At 43.2% G+C, this 18,595-nt stretch overlaps 2 protein-coding genes across 4 annotated transcripts in view; one reads left to right on the top strand and one right to left on the bottom strand.

The window, feature by feature from the left end:
* CHRM5 (cholinergic receptor muscarinic 5) overlaps positions 1 to 18,595 on the bottom strand; it is a 246,500-nt gene that overhangs the window by 11,246 nt on the left and 216,659 nt on the right. The gene's annotated exons all lie outside the window — the stretch shown is intronic.
* AVEN (apoptosis and caspase activation inhibitor) overlaps positions 9,816 to 18,595 on the top strand; it is a 584,468-nt gene continuing 575,688 nt past the window's right edge. Inside the window, exon 1 of the mRNA XM_088456515.1 lies at positions 9,816 to 10,121. Within this exon, the coding sequence (XP_088312641.1) occupies positions 9,963 to 10,121 (159 nt within the window). The 5' untranslated portion in view covers positions 9,816 to 9,962. The remainder of the gene's footprint in view (positions 10,122 to 18,595) is intronic.

Raw genomic sequence — 18,595 nt, 5'->3', positions numbered from 1 at the left:
TTAAACTATTTTTTTTTAACAAAATATAAAACTTATCACTAATATTGTTCTACTAAGAACTAATGGATGGGCTGAGAAAAAAATTGCTCTCAAATTTTAAATTTAATTAAGACTTCACAACTTGTTTCCTATTTTATAAACCAATACATAGATATAATTAATAACATGTATCCTCAATATTATTCTAAAATAATTCTACGCCTTTCTCTATGCTATTACATTTGATAGCAGAACAGCACCCTCCTGTATTCATTGTCTCACAATTGTCTAAGCTGTCACAAGCTCTCCAAGTATATATCTGTGCCACAAACTGTCGCTGTTTGTGTTGCCCACTTTTTAAAAATATTTACCACCCACTCCTAAGGGTCCTTATAACCAATATTTCCATCTTTTCAGATCTGCCCTTCATTGTCATTTATTTTGATGCATATGGTTGATTTGTGTATTGATTATTTATATTTAGGTATATTAGCAATCACTCATAGGATTTGGAACTACCATACTTTTTGCTCATTGCAGTACAACAGTAAGAATTACTGGTCAAGAATTCATGAAAATTAAAACAAATTCTTGTCTAAAGGTGCCCATACATCTGCGACGGATCGTCGCGATGCAGGGAATCTTTTGATAGCGATCGTCAAATCGGGAAAATCCAACTAGTTGGATTTCTGCGATGTCGGGTTGTAGCATCAAGGGATCGCGGCAATCCATCGCAGATAGATGGGCCCCTTAACACCCCCAAATGATAAGTACTGAATGAACAATCTCTACGCTTTATGAATGCACCTGTTTGGCTTTGTGAGTACACTCTGTAATGTCCAACTATGACGTGACTGGAGGTGAATCAGGGGCCAAGACTAGACGTTTGCCTCCACCAACGGGTCATTTTGCTTGGGAAAAAGGATCTTTACAATATGAGTGCTTGCATAGTATAATTAAGCATTGAGTGAAGATTCTCTCAGCTTGAAGAAAAAACTTGAAAGGGGCTCTCAGACAACATAAGTGTGTTGAAGTCAGATGATTGGATGAGATCAGTATGACAATTAATATCTATCGATGCTATCGTAATTTGTCTGATAGCTTGTGACTGGCATGCTACTGCGTGCCGGTGCGAATACACACACACATACACAGATACACATATGCGAATCCAATACACAGACGCACATATACGAATTCCACACACAGACGCACATATGCGGACGCATACATATATAATGGTTCTCACATTATAGATAATAATCAGAGTTATTAAAGGTATTGTTAGCTAATAATTAAGATGTAAGATATACTTAAAAGAGATCTAAGGTTCAGAATACAGTGGACATGTCATGTTTGGTATCATACTAAATCCCTGTTTATTTGCAGACATCTGTTTCTATCGGCAAAGAAGTCGCATCATGCGTCCGCTAGGTATGGATGATAGGGAGTTATTGAGTAGAATGTTATTTCTTGTATGTAGTGTTGTAGCCAGTTTTAACTCGTTCTTCGGCGGGAAAACGCACAATAGAGACTGTTGGAGAACTGACCCATACCCCTGATGACACCGTATGAACTGACCAATGTCCATATTATCCAGAAGCAAGAACCAATGAAAACCTGCCAACTTGTCTTCTTTGTTATCTCTGTAACCTGTACCATATATAGGCTTGTGTACTGGCTGCAGTGTACAGACATCTTCTTTGCGACCGCAGACTTCTGGACTGAATGACTGTATACTGGGACCAGTGCGCACGTGTATGTATCGGTTGTACTCATTGTTTATTTCATTGCTTTTTACTCTAATTGTTAAACTTACATCGTGTTACCCCTTTTTACATAAATAACTTTTGTGCTTTGGAACCACACGATTAGACTGGAAAGCAATTCTTTATAAAGCGACTTGCACCGCAAAATAGCGACTGAACGGCATTAATAAATGACACCAGGAATTGATGGGATTTCCAATGGTAGTCAGGGCGATGAACAAAGAGTAGAAAAATTAAAGTGGATGAAATGTTTTTAGCAAAACAAAGTCACATTTCAGCACAGGCAGCAATCAGATGAGGCCAGGAACAGGACCATGTTAAAAAGAAAAATACACCAACAATTTATCCAAAAGGAAACTCTTAAATAGATAAGTAATGCCAGATCTGGGATCAGCAAAGTAAACAGTATGCCATGCCACTCAACGCCTGTACAAGTGTGCCAAAGTGCTTAGATTATTGATTGCAGGTTACCGTATTGTGCATTAATGTGTCCTATAATCAAGATGTAAACACCAGAGCAATGGAAAAGATATAGCAACAGACAAATCTATAAAATGAAGCAGGTTTTAAGTATTTTATTTGTTTTCAATGTCCAAAGCTACTGTAATGCACTACACTCTATCTGCCCTCCTTGATGAGAATACTGTAGCATCATTCATTGGCTCAGAACTACAGTAAGGTATAATTTGCACCCTCACCTTTATGGATATCCACTTGGCATTGTAATACGTGCTGTCCCTCCTCTTCATCGTTATTCCCCTCGTCCTGCAGTGTTAGTTGGTCTCTACACTTCAAAGAGTCCTCCCTTCAGTTTTTAGATGCACCCCAGCTTTACAGTACTATCTGCCTTCTACTTTAACACTGGAGGGACGATGACAAATTCCACCCACACTCTGTCCATTATCGATGCCCCATTTACAGGGAAAGCGAGCGGAAAAGCAAAGTAAACTGTTATCTCCTACAGATGAATGGTAAATGATCCATATAAAGGACATACCCACTTAACGCATAGATTACAGTATGTGCTGTTGTCATGAAAAATTACCTTATTTACAATGGAGATAACTACAAACAGGGATTCACAGTACTGTAGGTAATGAGAGCTGGAAATAATATCACCTGGAGCTGAGTATGCACACAGCCCCACCTGTCAATTCAAGCATAGATGACTCTATATGACACCACCAATTAGAAAGTAAGCAGTAATTAAGGCCTTTATCTTCTTCTGTACAACACTTATGGCAATCAAAGATTGTACCACAACTGTTGTTGAATAAACTCTCCAGTCAGTAAGGTAAATAAAAGCCTAGCTTTTTGATAATTGCTTTCGAAGCAATTTATCCTCCCAATAATAAACACAAGTCTTCAATTACATTTGTGTGTGCTTGTTTACTTTACTATAAAGTACTGTTATTTAATGAGTGCTACAAAATTAAAATGTCAGTCTTACCTGGTAATGGGGGCGATTCAATTCAGCGGGAGGAGAATAGTGCCATGAAGTTGGTCCCAAAGCTATTCAAATTAGCCCACTGTTTAGTCTGACTGTTACAATTTAAGTCCCTCCCAGCGCTATCAACAGCGCGCTGAATTGAATCGGCCCCAAGATCTCCAACTGTTCTGCAGTACAGTTAAGAGTGACAAAATTCAGAGATTGGATAGGGGGGCACACACTAAAGATGATGGGCCCCATTTAAAGTTGGATTTACAAGAGCACTAAGAAAGTACATGCAAAAAACTCTTACAGTGTGTACTCAGCATTAGGAGTTGATTCGTTGGTACTTTATCTCTCTCCAAGACTTGGGGCCTGATTCAGACCCGGTCGCAAGCGATGAGCGCTCGCAAGTGGATCGATGGTGGCCCACAGCGCATGCGCACGACGAAGCCGGCTCCGTCATGCGCGAGCCCCAGCTAGCGACGGGCACTCCGTCGCTCCGGCTCTCGCACCAAAGGGGGCGAGCTGTCGATGTTGAGTGACAGCTTGCCCCCTTTGGTGGGCGGGCCGGGGGGGTGGCTGCCCAAACGGAGGCATTCCCATGAGAATGCCTGCCATTTTGAGACGGCCCCATTGACATCACAAGTGATGTCAGTGGAGAGCTTCCGGCTCTGTTAGAGCCGAAAGCTCTCTGGGGCTTGCGATGGGCAAGACCCTACCACAAGGGTCTCGTTGCAAGCCCGATGGTCGCGATGGTCTTGACCATCGCGACCATCATCCTGACCACTCGCAATAGCTGTGGATGGTCACCCACAGCTATGCGAGCGACCAAGAGGCCGCTCCAAAAAAAAAAATAGCCCAGCCCTGATTCAGAGTGAGCGCTCTGTCAGAGCGAGCGCTCTGAATCAGGCCCTTAGTACATCTCCCTCTTGGTCTGAAAGCAAGGCTGTAACTGGCTTTTGCTACCATGTTGTGGGTGGATTTCCTGCTATCCCTGGGTGGCTAGATGGTATGTGGCCTTGCCCCAGCTAATTATTTATACTAGAATAACCTCAGGACAAATGTCATATACCCCATAAATCCTAGGGGTGAGATGAAGCAAAGCTCTCTCATAATGAATCCACCATTTCTGGCTGCTTAGCTACACCTCACTCCTATCAATCTTTTTTTACATGGATCTCCTCATATTTGTTCAATTAAATATAATGGATCCACTGTAAGGGACTGATTCTGAGGTGGGAGCAAAGCAGAAAAAAGCAAGTGACTTTATATCTGGAACAAATCATGTTGTAATGCATGGGGAGCAAATACATGTATTATTTTTTCATGTAGGGTAAAAACTACCTGCTTTTGTATGAAGCCCACAAAATCTAGCTTTATTTTTACACAGCATTTTAGATTAGAGTCTAGATACAACCCTATAAAATATAAATCTCTAAAGCCGTAACTAGACTTTTTGGTGCCCTGGGCCAGAAAGTGCATTAGCGCCCCCCCCCCCCCCCCCCGCCACACACACCCATTTTTCAAATAGGGGACACAATATGCACATCTGACAAATTGTCATGACCTCATGGGGAAGGGCAATGACGAATCTGATTTGTCCCATACAATTTTGAAGCGATACTGATTGATGTCTGCATTGATGATACACAATAATTATTCAGTATAACTCACCAGCTCTAGATGTAGGAGATCTCTGGTAAAGCTGCACCAATCGATGGCTGTGTTCAGTGCTGCTATCAGAAATTGTGGGGCAGATAGCTCCATGTGTAAGGTGTCTGACTACCACGTGAGAGGTTCTAGTCCAGAGGATGATAGTATTTTGAAATGTAGAACTTAAATAAAAGAGGATGTGACTGAAGGTGCTTGGGGGTTGCCAGATGGAGGGGTAAATATATATATTTCTATGGTCAGGAGGTGTCGGAGAAAGCTAAAATAACAATGACTATCAACAGAAAATTGACAGGCCCGAACAGCGACCCATGCCCTGTGGGGCCCTGTGCCATTGCACATGTCGCACCACCCTAGTTACAGCCCTGTAAATGTCTCTGCATCTGCAGTGCAAAATGGTTTGTCCAGTTGTAAAGATACTTGCTCTTTTTTTTATTTTACTCCCAACTCAGAATTAGCCCTTAAGGCTTTTCTTTATTCATTATACACATGAGTATTTATAAACGTATTGGATCCAATGTGACACGCTACTGGTAATTAGTAAGTGGTTATAAGTGGTTAGAGTGGGGCATGTCCAATGGAATGATACCACTTCCTATGATATAAAAGAGATATACAGAACATGTCTCACTTGGTAATCAGACATTTTTGCTATTCACTGTTATAGTTTTTATTTGTGCTAATTTATTACAGAAGATGCCTGCACTATTTTTCGAATGTGTACTGTATATAAAGTCGTGTTTTTTGACCAACTAGCAAAAGATAAATGAACCAATAAAAGGAGAGCGGGTAAATCATGGCTGTAAATCACATTTATTTAAAGGTAAATTAAAAAGTAATTATTTGGCCATACATATCAGTCCCTGCACCTGTGGAGCTTACAATCTATATTCCCTACCACAGGTACACACACATACAAACTAGTGTTATTTTTTTTGTGAGGAGCCAATTAACCTACCAGTATATTTTTGGAGTGTGGGGGGAGAGAGTGCCCAGAGAAACCTACACAAGCACTGGGAGAATATACAAGCTCCACACAGATAGGGACATGGTGGGAATCAAACCCACGACCTCAGTGCTGGGATGCAATAATACTGCCCAATATACAGTACCAGTCAAAAGTTTGGACACACCTTCTCATTCAATGTTTTGTTTTGTTTTTTATTATTTCCAACATAGTAGATTAATACTGTAGACATCAAAACTATGAAACAACACTTATGGAATTATGTTGTAAACAGAAGTGTTTAACAAATCAAAATATGTTTTATATTTTAGATTCCTCAAAGTAGCCCCCTTTTGCTTTGATGACAGCTTTGGACACTCTTGGCATTTTCTCAATCAGCTTCATGAGGTAGTCTCCTGTAACAGTTTTCCAACAGTCTTGAAGGAGTTCCCAGAGGTGCTGAGCACTTGTTGGCTGCTTTTCCTTCACTCTGCGGTCCAACTCATCCCAAACCACCTCAATTGGGTTTAGGTCGGGTGACTGTGGAGGCTAGGTCATCTGACGCAGCACTCCATCACTTTCCTTCTTGGTCAAGTAGCCCTTACATAACCTGAAGGTGTTTTTGGGGTCATTGTCTTGTTGAAAAACAAATGATGGTCGCAGTAAGCGCAAACCAGATGGGATGGCATGGCGCTGCAGAATGCTGTGGTTGCCATACTAGTTAAGTGTGCCTTGAATTTTGAATAAATCACCAACAGTGTCACCAGCAAAGCACCCCCACACCATCACACCTCCTTCTCCATGCTTCACAGTGGGAACCACGCATGCAGAAACTATCCGCTCACCTTCTCTGGGTCTCACAAAGACACGGTGGTTGGAACCAAAAATCTAAAATTTTGACTCATCAGACCAAAGTACAGATTTCCACTGGTCTAATGTCCATTCCTTGTGTTTCTTGGGCCAAACAATTTTCTTCTTCTTGCTGTTCATCCTCAGTAGTAGCTTCTTCGCAGCAATACGGCCATGAAGGCCTGATTCACGTAGTCTCCTCTGAACAGTTGATGTTGAGATTTGGTTGCTACTTGAACTCTGTGAAGACTTTATGTGGTCTCTAATCTGAGGTGCTGTTAAGTAGCGGTTTCTGAGGCTGGTAACTCTAATGAACTTATCCTCTGCAGCAGAGGTAACTCTTGGTCTTCCTTTCCTGGGGCGGTCCTCATGAGAGTCAGTTTCATCATAGCGTTTGATGGTTTTTGCAACTGCACTTGAGGATACATTCAAAGTTCGTGAAATTTTACGTATCGACTGACCTTCATGTCTTAAAGTAATGATGGACTGTCGTTTCTCTTTACTGAGTTGGGTGGTTGGTGCCATAATATGGATTTACAACAATAGTCAAATAGTGGTGTCCACTGTGTACTAACCCTACCTCTGCACAACACAACTGATGGTTTCAAACACATTAAGAAGGCAAGTAATTCCACAGATTGACTCTTGACAAGGCACACCTGTTAATTCAAAACCATTCCAGGAGACTGCCATATGAAGCTGATTGAGAGAATGCCAAGAGTGTGCAAAGTTGTCATCAAAACAAAAGGGGGCTACTTTGAGGAATCTAAAATATAAAACATATTTTGATTTGTTTTACACTTTTTTTTTCTTTCATAGTTTTGATGTCTTCAGTATTAATCTACTATGTTGAAAATAATTTAAATAAACAAAAACCATTGAATGAGAATGTGTTTTCAAACGTTTGACTGGTATTGTATATTTATATATATCTATATATATATATATAAAATTATATACATACACATAACAATATAGGTACACTCTAGAGAAATTTCAAGCAAAAGCAACCCATGTGAACAAACTATCCAGGGCACAGATTCCCAGAGGGCAGATCCTGTCAGTATTCCAAATGAAACCATATATTTCTAATAAAAACTATAATTGCAGCAATTTAATGCATAGTTACAATACAACCTGACTCCGTATATACATATGAGAATAGGCTACTTTTGCATTTCTCACTTATTTTCTAAGCATAATATCCTGGGCTCAATTTAGATGATAATGTCTGAAAAAGAAAAAAAAATGCATTTAGTCCAGAGGTTCCCAAACTCGGCCCTCAAGGCCCCCATACACCTATTGACGGCTAGCCAGATCCTGCAATGGGATCGGTGGGCATCGATGTTCCGCGATCCATCGGAGGATCACTAAAATTTTCCATGTTAAATTTCACTGATTTGCAAATCACGATCAACCAGGCATCTGAGGATCGCGGCGATCTGTTGTTAGTGTATGGGCCCCTTAAGTGTCCAGGTTTAAAGCAGTGACGTGCGGTAAGGTAAATAGCAGGGGAGGCACTGGCTAGTATCAGAGCCAGATTGACAGATAAATATATGAACCCTAGACTTCATGTAGGCATTATACAGAGGTGCAGCAGTATATAGTGCTGGAAATTTGGCGAGTTTTGATCAGGGATGTGCAGAAAGGGTAGACATGGGAGGCAGTGCCTCACCTGCCATACACTTTTTACTCCAGAGTTTTGACTATAAAATTATTAGATTACAAAGAAGATATATTTTCTTTACATTTTTCATATAATTTTAATAGTCAAAATGGAGTATACCTAAGTATGACAGGAAAGGCTCTGCCTCACCTGACCGCACATCACTGGTTTAAAGGATATCAATGCTTGTGCATAAATGGTATAATCAAACTGACTGAGGCACTAATTAGGTCACAGCCTGGACTGTTAAGGTGCGATAAAGCAGCCGATCCGACGGATTGGTACGATTTGGCTGCTCTATTGTACCGTGTATGGGCATGATATCGGACAGAGCGTGCACCCGTGGGGTCGTACATCGCACCACCAGATCTTGAGGTTCAGTCGATCTGGGGATGCGATGTGCGATCCCCTGCAGCGCTATGCGGGTGGGGGGTGGCCACCCGATCGCACCGTGTGTGGGGACGCACGATGTGTTGGACGTCGGATCCCTCGACGCGTAGCACAGTGCATAACGCACTGTGTATGGCCAGTTTTAGGGTGCCTTGAGGACAGAGGGCCTGATTCAGAGCCGGACGCTCTGACAGAGCGCTCGCTCTGAATCAGGACCGGGCTATTTTTTGTTTTGAATGTCCTCCTGCCCGCTCGCATAGCTGTGGGTGACCACCCACAGCTATAGCGAGCGGGTAGGAAGATGGTCGCGATGGTCAAGACCATCGGGCTTGTGACGAGACCCTTGTGGTAGGCTCTTGTTGCCGCAGGCCCTAGAGTGCTTTCTGCTCAAACAGAGCCGAAAGCACTCCCACCGGCCGGCCCCAGAGTTCCCATGGGAATGCCTCCGTCTGGGTAGCCACGCCCCCGGCCCACCCACCAAAGGGGGCGTGCTGTCACTGACCATCGACAGCACGCCCCCTTTGGTACGAGACCCGGAGCGACGGCTTGCCCGTCGCTATCCGGGTCTCGCGCATGCGCACGACGGAGCCGGCTCCATCGTGCGCATGCGCACTGGGCCACCATCGACCCGCTTGCGAGCGCTCGCGAGTGAGTCTGAATCAGGCCCAGAGTTTGGGAACCACTAATTTAGTCAATGAACTCTGGGTCAGATTATAACTTAAAAGCAAGTGGGAAACGTAAACTTAACGTCATACTATGAAAATTAGCCTTTTGTTAATATTGGTCTCGATGACGTGGTTATATATAAATGTGTACATTCTGACACCAGTGATGAAATATCAGACCTTGAACATTAAAGTGTCCATTTTGTAACCAGATGTGTATGTAAGGCAGGGACACAGTATGACAGAACACATATGGATAGATATTCAGTAGCGTGAGCTGTACACGGCGTGCTTAGTTTGGAGGACTAGTGCTGCTCTCAGAGGCAGCTGATAATAATAAGCAGGTGTATATGTGCTTAGTGGAGGTGACTGGAGCCGGCCCGGGGATAATAACACCACCATCACGATGATGACAGCACACACGCGAGCTGCTGCTGCTGACCCCGCCCCCTGTCACTGATGGTGAGTGCAGCCGGTGCAGGAACCACAAGTCTGTAATTCTGTTTTCTGGGGAAAACTTTTCCCGCTGACACCGCGCTCTATTTAAACGGAGGTGTGTGAGGGGGAAGAATTTGTTGGTTACACCGCCTTCCTAATGGAACAACGTGGCCGCAGTAGACACCGGAGAGGAGGAGGAGGCGGAGGTCGGAGGCCGTTCCGAGGCCGCAGCTCCGGCGGTGACAGAGAGTTTGTCCACAGAGGGCACAGGGTAGGAGCCAGGGACCGGACAGGGCCACGAGAGAACGAAGAGCAGGTGAGGACCGGAAAGGGAGGGGTATATGCTGGTACCACCTCAGTCAGTATGGCATGGTGGCTGGCTGTTGTTCTGGTGGCGGCCGCTGGCTGTCTGCACTGCGTGTAATAATAAGCCCGCGACTGGCAGCGCAGTGTCCGGCATGTCAGTGCGGTTACTGCAGGCTGAGCACATTGGGGGGGAGCTGGCAGTGACGCCAGCAGCAGAGCATGTAATTATACACATAATGCATAATATAGACAGAGATGGAGTTACACTCAGCAGTAATTCATGGGGAAAAAAGACCAACCCGTGTAGGGTAAAGCAAAACAGGTGCAGAATGATGCATAGTGGAGAACAGCACAAGCATCAGCCCAACTTCCATCTAACCAGAGCGCTGGGATACCCTACTAGGTTATCCCAGCGCTCTGGGCAGATGGAAGTTAGCCTAGTTAGGATGATGTTTGCTGTACCCCACCATGCATCATTCTGCACCTGCTTTGCTTGGGTTCTGCCGCATGGTGGACAACAATTAGTAAACTCAGTAGTTTGTACTAGGGTAGGACATCAACCATCAATGGTTTGCCATTGATAGCAGCCACACAGTAATTTTCTATTTTTATTTTTGGATGCAGTGGGTACATATCATAGCCCTGCCACATATCTGATTGTCCCGCCACCTACCATGCCCCATAGCGGTGATTGCCATTGATGGTTCACACTATTGATGGTTTTGTGCCATTGATGGTTAACCATTCTATTGTGTACCGTGAAAGGAGTGGGACTTAAGGTGCCCACACACATAGCGATGTGTTCCCTATCAGCTGATGTACACGATTTCCCGCTGAACTCTCCCCGGGAGCTCGTTGGCAGTCCTGCACACGATTTGGTATGAAAAAGTTGCCAATGTGACACACGATCTATCGTGCCTAACTACTCCAGTACATCCTGACTTGAGATTGTCAGATCTGCCCTACAGCATGGAAGATGTGATGTGCGACCTGCGGGGACGCGCATCGCATCGTGATCGTGAGTTGGGACTTGCGATTTCCTCACGGTTTTGGCATATTTTACACAATCTGATGTTCCAATGCCTCTGAACCGGCCAGATTGGGTAAAATGTGGCTATGTTTGTGGGCACCTTTACACTAAAGTGGATAGATCTTCCCCAGTAAGTGGGTGTGGTTCAGAAAGTGACAACATTGAGAAGATCTTTATGCAAATTAGGAACCAGTTCTATAGATCAGGGTTTGTGCTTATTTTGTTCCTGTGTTGACTGGATAAATGTTTGGAGTTTTATTTTGTAAAATGTAGATTTCCTTAGCAAACTCCATGACCGTCTACATCTGTGTTTCCCAAACCTCAGGGGGCACTAAAGGCCCCCATACATCAGCAATTGATTGCAACAATCGTGCAATTTGCAATTGATTGTGTATAAAAATCTTTCCCTTTTTCAATCAATTGCAGAATTGCCACAATCGAAGGAAAGATTTTTATACACAATCGATTGTAAATTGCACGATTGCTGCAATCAATTGCTGATGTATGGGGGCCTTCACAGTGCATGTGTTCCATTTTTCTGAGTTGGTTCATAGGTGTACTCATTACTGGCTGACACATTTTAAAGATCCACAGGTGGAGCTAATTATTTCATTTGTAATTCTGTGAAGAGACATGGAAAACATGCACTGTTAGTGCTCCATGAGGAATGAGTTTTGGAAACACTGGCCTATATAAATGGGTCAACTACTTAATTAATTTATTATAGACAGAAAAAAAAAACACCTCCGTAAGGGATAGATGTAAGATAGCGGCACTTAACATGCCGCTATAACGCTTCCTGCTTCGCCTCTTTACCAAGGTGAAGCAGGAAGCACTACTGATGAGATGTAAGAACATCTCATCGGCCAGAGAGGGGGAGCGTTAACTCCCCCCTCCGGCGCTACCTGCTAGAGACCGCAGCGCATCAGCTTAGTGCTGATGCCCTGTGTCTCTGTCCCGGCCGGCTAGACTGAGCATGCGCGGGATCTCACAAGTATCGCGAGATCCCCGCATGCAGCCCTGGAGCCGGCAGCCGCTGTCCCTGCTGTGGAGATACGGCAGCACCAGGCTGTAGCTGTCGATAACGACAGCTACAGCGGGCCGAACAGTCAGGTGATCTGACAGTTTGTACATGGCCCAGGCTATCGGCGCTGCTATCTTGTAGATAGCAGCGCCGATAAGGACGGGCGCATTGGGGATGATAGTTGCTATCCCTGTTAACAAATGCAGGGTCTTCTCTATTGTAGGTAATTCTCTATTTGGAGGCAGGTGCACCCATTCATGTTGGCACACACATGATTTCACTTCTGTTTCAAAGCCTGATAAGAGAGCGTAAAGCCTGGTTGGTGTTCTAGTTAGAATGGGGAAATCTCAGCATGATCTGCTGCTGTTCCCTACCACCCTTCAGGAGCGCTGCTGAAGATTTTCAATATATCCTACTGTCCATTCATTCTTGGTTAACCCCTGATATATGGGCTTTCTGTTTCATTTTAGGAATTTTTAGTTTACTTACTCTTATAGGAACGGCGGCCGGAAAAAAAATTAGCAACTCCCAACATTCTGTTTGTGGAGCATGTGACAAAGCTTTCAAAGTGGTTTGTGAAGGGTCTTTTTATGTGGCTTGTATTTATTGGGTCGATAGTGCCACTGCTCAGCCTCTGAGTTAATTTCCTGAATGTTGGGTTTGATGAAGGAATTGAATTCCTTTGTGAGGCGTAACTACTGTAGATACATTTGCATTTTCCTACAGAGGTATGGCTTCAGCTGTGGTTGCCAAAAGAGCCCTCTGTCTGCATCCATGGGCAACAGATCAGCAGTAACAGAGTCTTTTAGCCTTGATTCTCTTTGATTGGAAGTAAAAATCAGGCACCGTACTATTCAGGTAGTCTTATACAAAATGAATCTCTGACTGCTGCTAGGAATACCAAAGCAGGGAATATTTCTACCTGCTCACAACAAGCATACTGAAAGAAAAAAGGTGTTCCAAGGCGCTGTCAGAAACAATAAATTTACTCATAAAAAAAACATACAGACAAAGTTGGAAGTTCTTATTTCACTTATTGCAGACAGATGGATCCAATCATAAAGTCAATTAAATCCTTTTTTATAAGGGGAAGTGCCAGCGCCAATTTATATGTTAAACAGAGGTTTTCCACCACGGTCGTGTATAATACGTTCTCCCCAAATATACAGGGTGTCAGCTAGACCTAGTGTACAAAGACCTTTGGAGGAGGCCCTTATGTGCAAATGTTATAGATGTACCAGGTTCAAAGCGACTGACGTATACCTTGTTTAAAAAGTGCAATAGTGCAAACAATATGTCAGTGTACAACTGACATGTACCTTATTGAGTGCAAATGTGCAACAGATGTGTGTATATACTAGTGAAGAAACTAAACTGTGATCAAATTATTAAAATTTTAAAATATTGTACCAATTTAATATAAAAATACATATATCAAAACAAATGAACATAAATAGATATTCATAAGCATCTCATAATTGACCACTACGTTCATATCAAGGCACAATTGTGCAAATGTTATATAAAGTGCAATGATAGTGCGTAATAAATAGCTAAAAATAATAAATATAAAATCAGACTAAATGATATAAATAAACACATATAAATATAGCAGCACAACTGAATATATACAAGAGAACAATTAATAAACCAGAAAAAGTTGAAAATTGTTAAAAAATTGTTAAAAAAGCTTGGAAGGATTCATGTGAGGCTTATCTGTGTTAAGTTCTTCTCAGGCAAGAGGGACAGCTGCCTCTTGCCTGAGATGTTTTGTATTGTGTTTTCACATGTTGGTTACAGGGTTACCATGACAATACACTGTCTGGTATGTACCTGTTCTGTCATCCTGTGTGCCTGACTGCGTCATGGTTGTGCCAGTCACGTGGTGATCAGCCTCACGTGTCAGCATTGGACTTCCAGGACCCGGGCCGGCGCGTAGGATGGGAGAAGACGTCCGCTGGGGTCCCAGAGGTATTTAAATCTGTTTTTACACTTGATTTGCATTCTTGTTATCCTGATGAAGGGGCGAGAGGCACCAAAACGTTGCTGTACTGCACGTATGATTGAATAAATCTACACGTGTTTTCACCTGCTATTAAGAGTCTGAGTGCCGCCGTGTGCGTGTGTGTGTGTGTGTCTTTACAGTGTAGTATGTATCTTGACCACAGGCAATTGAGAAAAAGATGTTTATAAAAGCACCAAACTGAGGAACATTATCTAATGGATAAAGGTTGGCAACCCTAATTACATACTGCTGATAGCCTCACATAAAAGAACGAGTGCAGGACACAAGCTTGAATGTCTCCTGAGGAAGCCGCTGATTTACTGAGAAAGGCGGAGAAATGCGTAGACATCTGGGTGAGACGCTATGACCGGTCATTATTAAAACTAATCCTCCAGACTTTACACCACGTGTACGGCCAGCTTGGAGGACTAGAGATGGTGAGGTACACACCGCTAACAGCTCTTTGTATTCTACAGACAGTGCAGCACGATACAACAGGCTGCATTGACAGGCATACAGCCGCAGTACACTGACTTTGCTGGGAAGTATAAATATACTGAAGTGCTATTTGTGATGACAAATTACTTGTCAGTGATTTTAATTTCATATGAGCTATATTGGCAAATACAGTGCTTTGCAAAAGTATTCACCCTCTTAGCTTTTTACCTTTTTTTTTTGTTACATTACAACCTGTATTTTTTTTTATATGAATACTATGTGATGGATCTGCATAAAATATTCTAATTTGGTGAAGTGAAATAAAAAAGAATCTTTATAAATAAAATTCTGAAAATTAGCATGTGGATATGTAATCACCCCCTTTGCTATGAAGCCCCTCAAAAGTTCTGGTGCAACCAATTACCTTCAGAAGTCACATAATCAGTGAAATGAAGTCCACCTGTGTGAAATCTAAGTGTCACATGATCTGTCAGTATAAACACACTTTTTCTGAAAGGCCCCAGAGGCTGCAACACCACTAAGCAAGAGGCATCACCATGAAGACCAAGGAGCTCTCCAAACAAGTCAGGGACAAAGTTGTTGAGAAGTTCAATTCGGGATTGGGTTATAAAAAAATATCCACATCCTTGATGATCCCCCGGAGCACCATCAAATCCATCATAATCATCATCAAATGGAAAGAAAATGGTATCACAACAAACCTGCCAAGAGAGGGCCACCCAACAAAACTCACACAGGGCAAGGAGGGCATTAATCAGAGAGGCAGCACAGAGACCAAAGGTAACCCAGAAGGAGCTTCAGAGTTTCACAGCAGAGACTGGTGTATCTGTGCATGTGACCACAATAAGCCATACACTCCATAGAGCTGGGCTTTATGGAAGAGTGGCCAGAAAAAAGCCATTACTTAGTGATAAAAATAAGAAGACACGATTTGAGTTTGCCAAAAGGCATGTGGGCGACTTCCCAAATGTATGGAGGAAGGTGCTCTGGTCAGATGAGACTAAAATGTAACTTTTTGGCCACCAAGGAAACCGCTATGTCTGGCGCAAACCCAACACATCCCATCACCCCAAGAACACCATCCCCACAGTGAAACATGGTGGTGGCAGCATCATGCTGTGGGGATGTTTTTCAGCAGCAGGGACTGGGAAACTGATTTGAGTCGAGGGAATCACTAGGAATAAATTCAAACAATTGCCGCAAGACGTTAGAAGAAGGATCTTCCTCTTCGCTAGGGATGGACAGTTCAAGGTCCTGCATCAGTATTCTGCATAGATGCAGGATCAGCCTTGTGTTTCGATAACAGATGGAGCTTTGATATTTTATATCATCACTGAGCAGCAGACGTTGTCTGGAGAATGACACATGCTCCTACCACTGGGCAGGCTGCACTCTCAAATCGAAAGGGTTTCAAGAAGGAGCAAGAGTACGAGGTAGGGGGGTTGTGTAAATGAGGGAGACACGAATCTCTGGGGGTTCCCTGACACCCTAAAACGGTTGATCAGCGAGGGCAGCCCCTGGGAAATATGATCAACTGCAATATTGGGGCTAAATTATTAAAGCGGGCAGAACATTGGACTGGCAGTATTGGTCCAAATATCATCTGATATCTGACCTTGAGCATCAGTTCTTTAAATTTATAAATGCTCAACATCCTTCCCAAATCTTGGCAGTACTTCAGGGAAGTAAAGTGCTATCAGTCTTGGAAACTGTATGTCAGTATGAGGCCAGCACCTCTAAGCAACCCTTCTGGCTTTTTTTCTTAAGCCATGAATATTCAGGACTCCTCAATGAGTACCTCCCACCTCAATCTACATGTTGGTGGTAGGATTTCAATATATACAGAAGTTTGGATGATTACCACTTGATTGTTTGGTTCATATAATCTGTAAGGGATAAAAAAAAATAGAATTCCAACCAGTACCCAGAGGAAATATTTTTTTGCGAAGTCCTGGTCCTCCCATTGGAATTGAAACATTATGGATAACTGAATAGATAAGTCTTTTTTTTTTCCTGTTTCTTCAGCAAGACAAGAATTAGCTTTTATTCCAAGCTTTTTTCTTTTCTTTTTTTTTTAAAAAGAAAACTCATCAGTTTGTGGATGCTCAATTTGTTTATGCAAGTTACTTTCACATGGAATCTGTACATTCTATTCTCCATGCAATAGAAATGGGATACTTCCTTACGTCCATAGACCTCCTCATATATTTGTGTTTTTGTTATAGGATGTCTCTTCCAATTCATTGTTTCCCATTTGGCCTCTAAGAACCACCTCCAAGGTGCTGATGCTTCTTATGGCTGCTCTCAGGAAACCTAATCACGCTCTGGCCTTATCTGGATGATGTTCCATTGGTAGGAAAACAATACAGGGAAATAATGGATTATTGATGTGGCAAAAAGTAAATTTATGACTTCTCAACAGCTGCAATTCTTTAGACACTGCACAAAACAGAGTGCTTGTTGGTTATCTGGTTCTCCAACTTCTGTCTCAGCAGCTTGTATCTCTCTGGGAGGTTCTCCACTATTGGCTGCCTTCAAGGGCAAGGTAGCATATGCAGGACCTACAACAATATCTAGTCACAAAGTGGGATCCCAGTTCAACTTCTCTTGGAATATGTCACTGGATTGACATGGTCACTAGGTAGTCCCTCGACTGGTGGCACGATCCAAGGATGAAGGAGTGTGGCATGTTTCTTTTAGAGCCAGACTGATTATAGTTTATTTAGTAAATCTTCATGAATTTACCAAGAGTAGGACCATGTTGTCAGAGGTATAATTAGCCATTTCTTGGGCAGAAGACAGCTTGGTGTTCCTTTCTGTGCTTAATGTGGCAGGCAAAGACAACATCCTAGTCGATTTATCTCTCCTATATCAAGAGACTGGGCCTTGCAGGAAGATGTTTTTCAATTACTGGTCCAGAAACTTGGATTTCACCCAGAAAGGTCTGTTTGGGGTTGGACTGGAACACCAAGGTAGCTCCTTTTTGTCGCATAGACACAAGGGTGGATGAGCTGGTGCTCTGTCACTGCTGTGGACTTCCACCTGTGGAACGTGGGCCTGATTCAGACCTGTTCGCAGGGCTGCGTTCGTACGCAGCTGTCCGCATCCAAAGTATGCAAATCTTGCTAGCAAGACATTAGCACACCCACTATGTTTCGCCATGCGATCGCGGTATGTATTTAGACACCCACCAGCCTGAGACAAGATGCCCACTTTCCCTTAGTAGCCTATATCATCTCCAGGAAGTGTATTAAACAATCGGTAACATCGGCTGACATCGGAGCCATAAGCAGCACTTGTGGCTGACCATACCCTACCGCAAGCATTGCGAATGCTGCTGTTTAATTCACCCATGTGACGTGTACGCTGACTATGTGTCTTAATTATGCACGCCCCTGAAACGGCGTTCAAACGCACAGACACGCCAGCGTTCACACCACCACACCTCCGTTACCATCGACCACCCCGTCACCTCCCACAAACGGAACGTCCTGTCACTCATGTTTGCGGAACATCTGTGTACAGGGTGCGAACGCTTCCCGATCGCATGGATTAATATGCGCACGTGCACTGCCTCTTGTACGCATGCACAGTTTGCAAAAATTGTCAGGCTGCGTGCGAACGCAGCCTTGCGACCGGGTCTGAATCATTCCCACTGTTCCTTTCTTTCTCATTGCACCCTATGGAACATCAGAAAAGAAACAGAGGAGGTAATTTAAATCCTTCCATTTTGGCTTGTCATCCATGTGTTGTATTGGAATGGGAAATAGACCGGGTACAGCCTTGACCTCAAAGTCATATCTTCTGCACCAGAGGCCATTTGTTCATCCGAACATGTCTCTGTGATTGCCTTTTTAATGGCAGGAAGATTGAGCAGTTCTTGGTGAGAAGTAAGGAAGTCTCTGACAAGGTGACGTTCTAATTTAAGCTAGGAAAATAAATTGTTCCTTTACTTGCTATAGGAAT

Source organism: Taudactylus pleione, unplaced genomic scaffold, assembly GCF_031769625.1.
Source record: "Taudactylus pleione unplaced genomic scaffold, aTauple2 ptg000707l, whole genome shotgun sequence".
Taxonomy (NCBI): Eukaryota; Metazoa; Chordata; class Amphibia; order Anura; family Myobatrachidae; genus Taudactylus; species Taudactylus pleione.
This window is presented reverse-complemented; position numbering and strand designations above follow the sequence as displayed.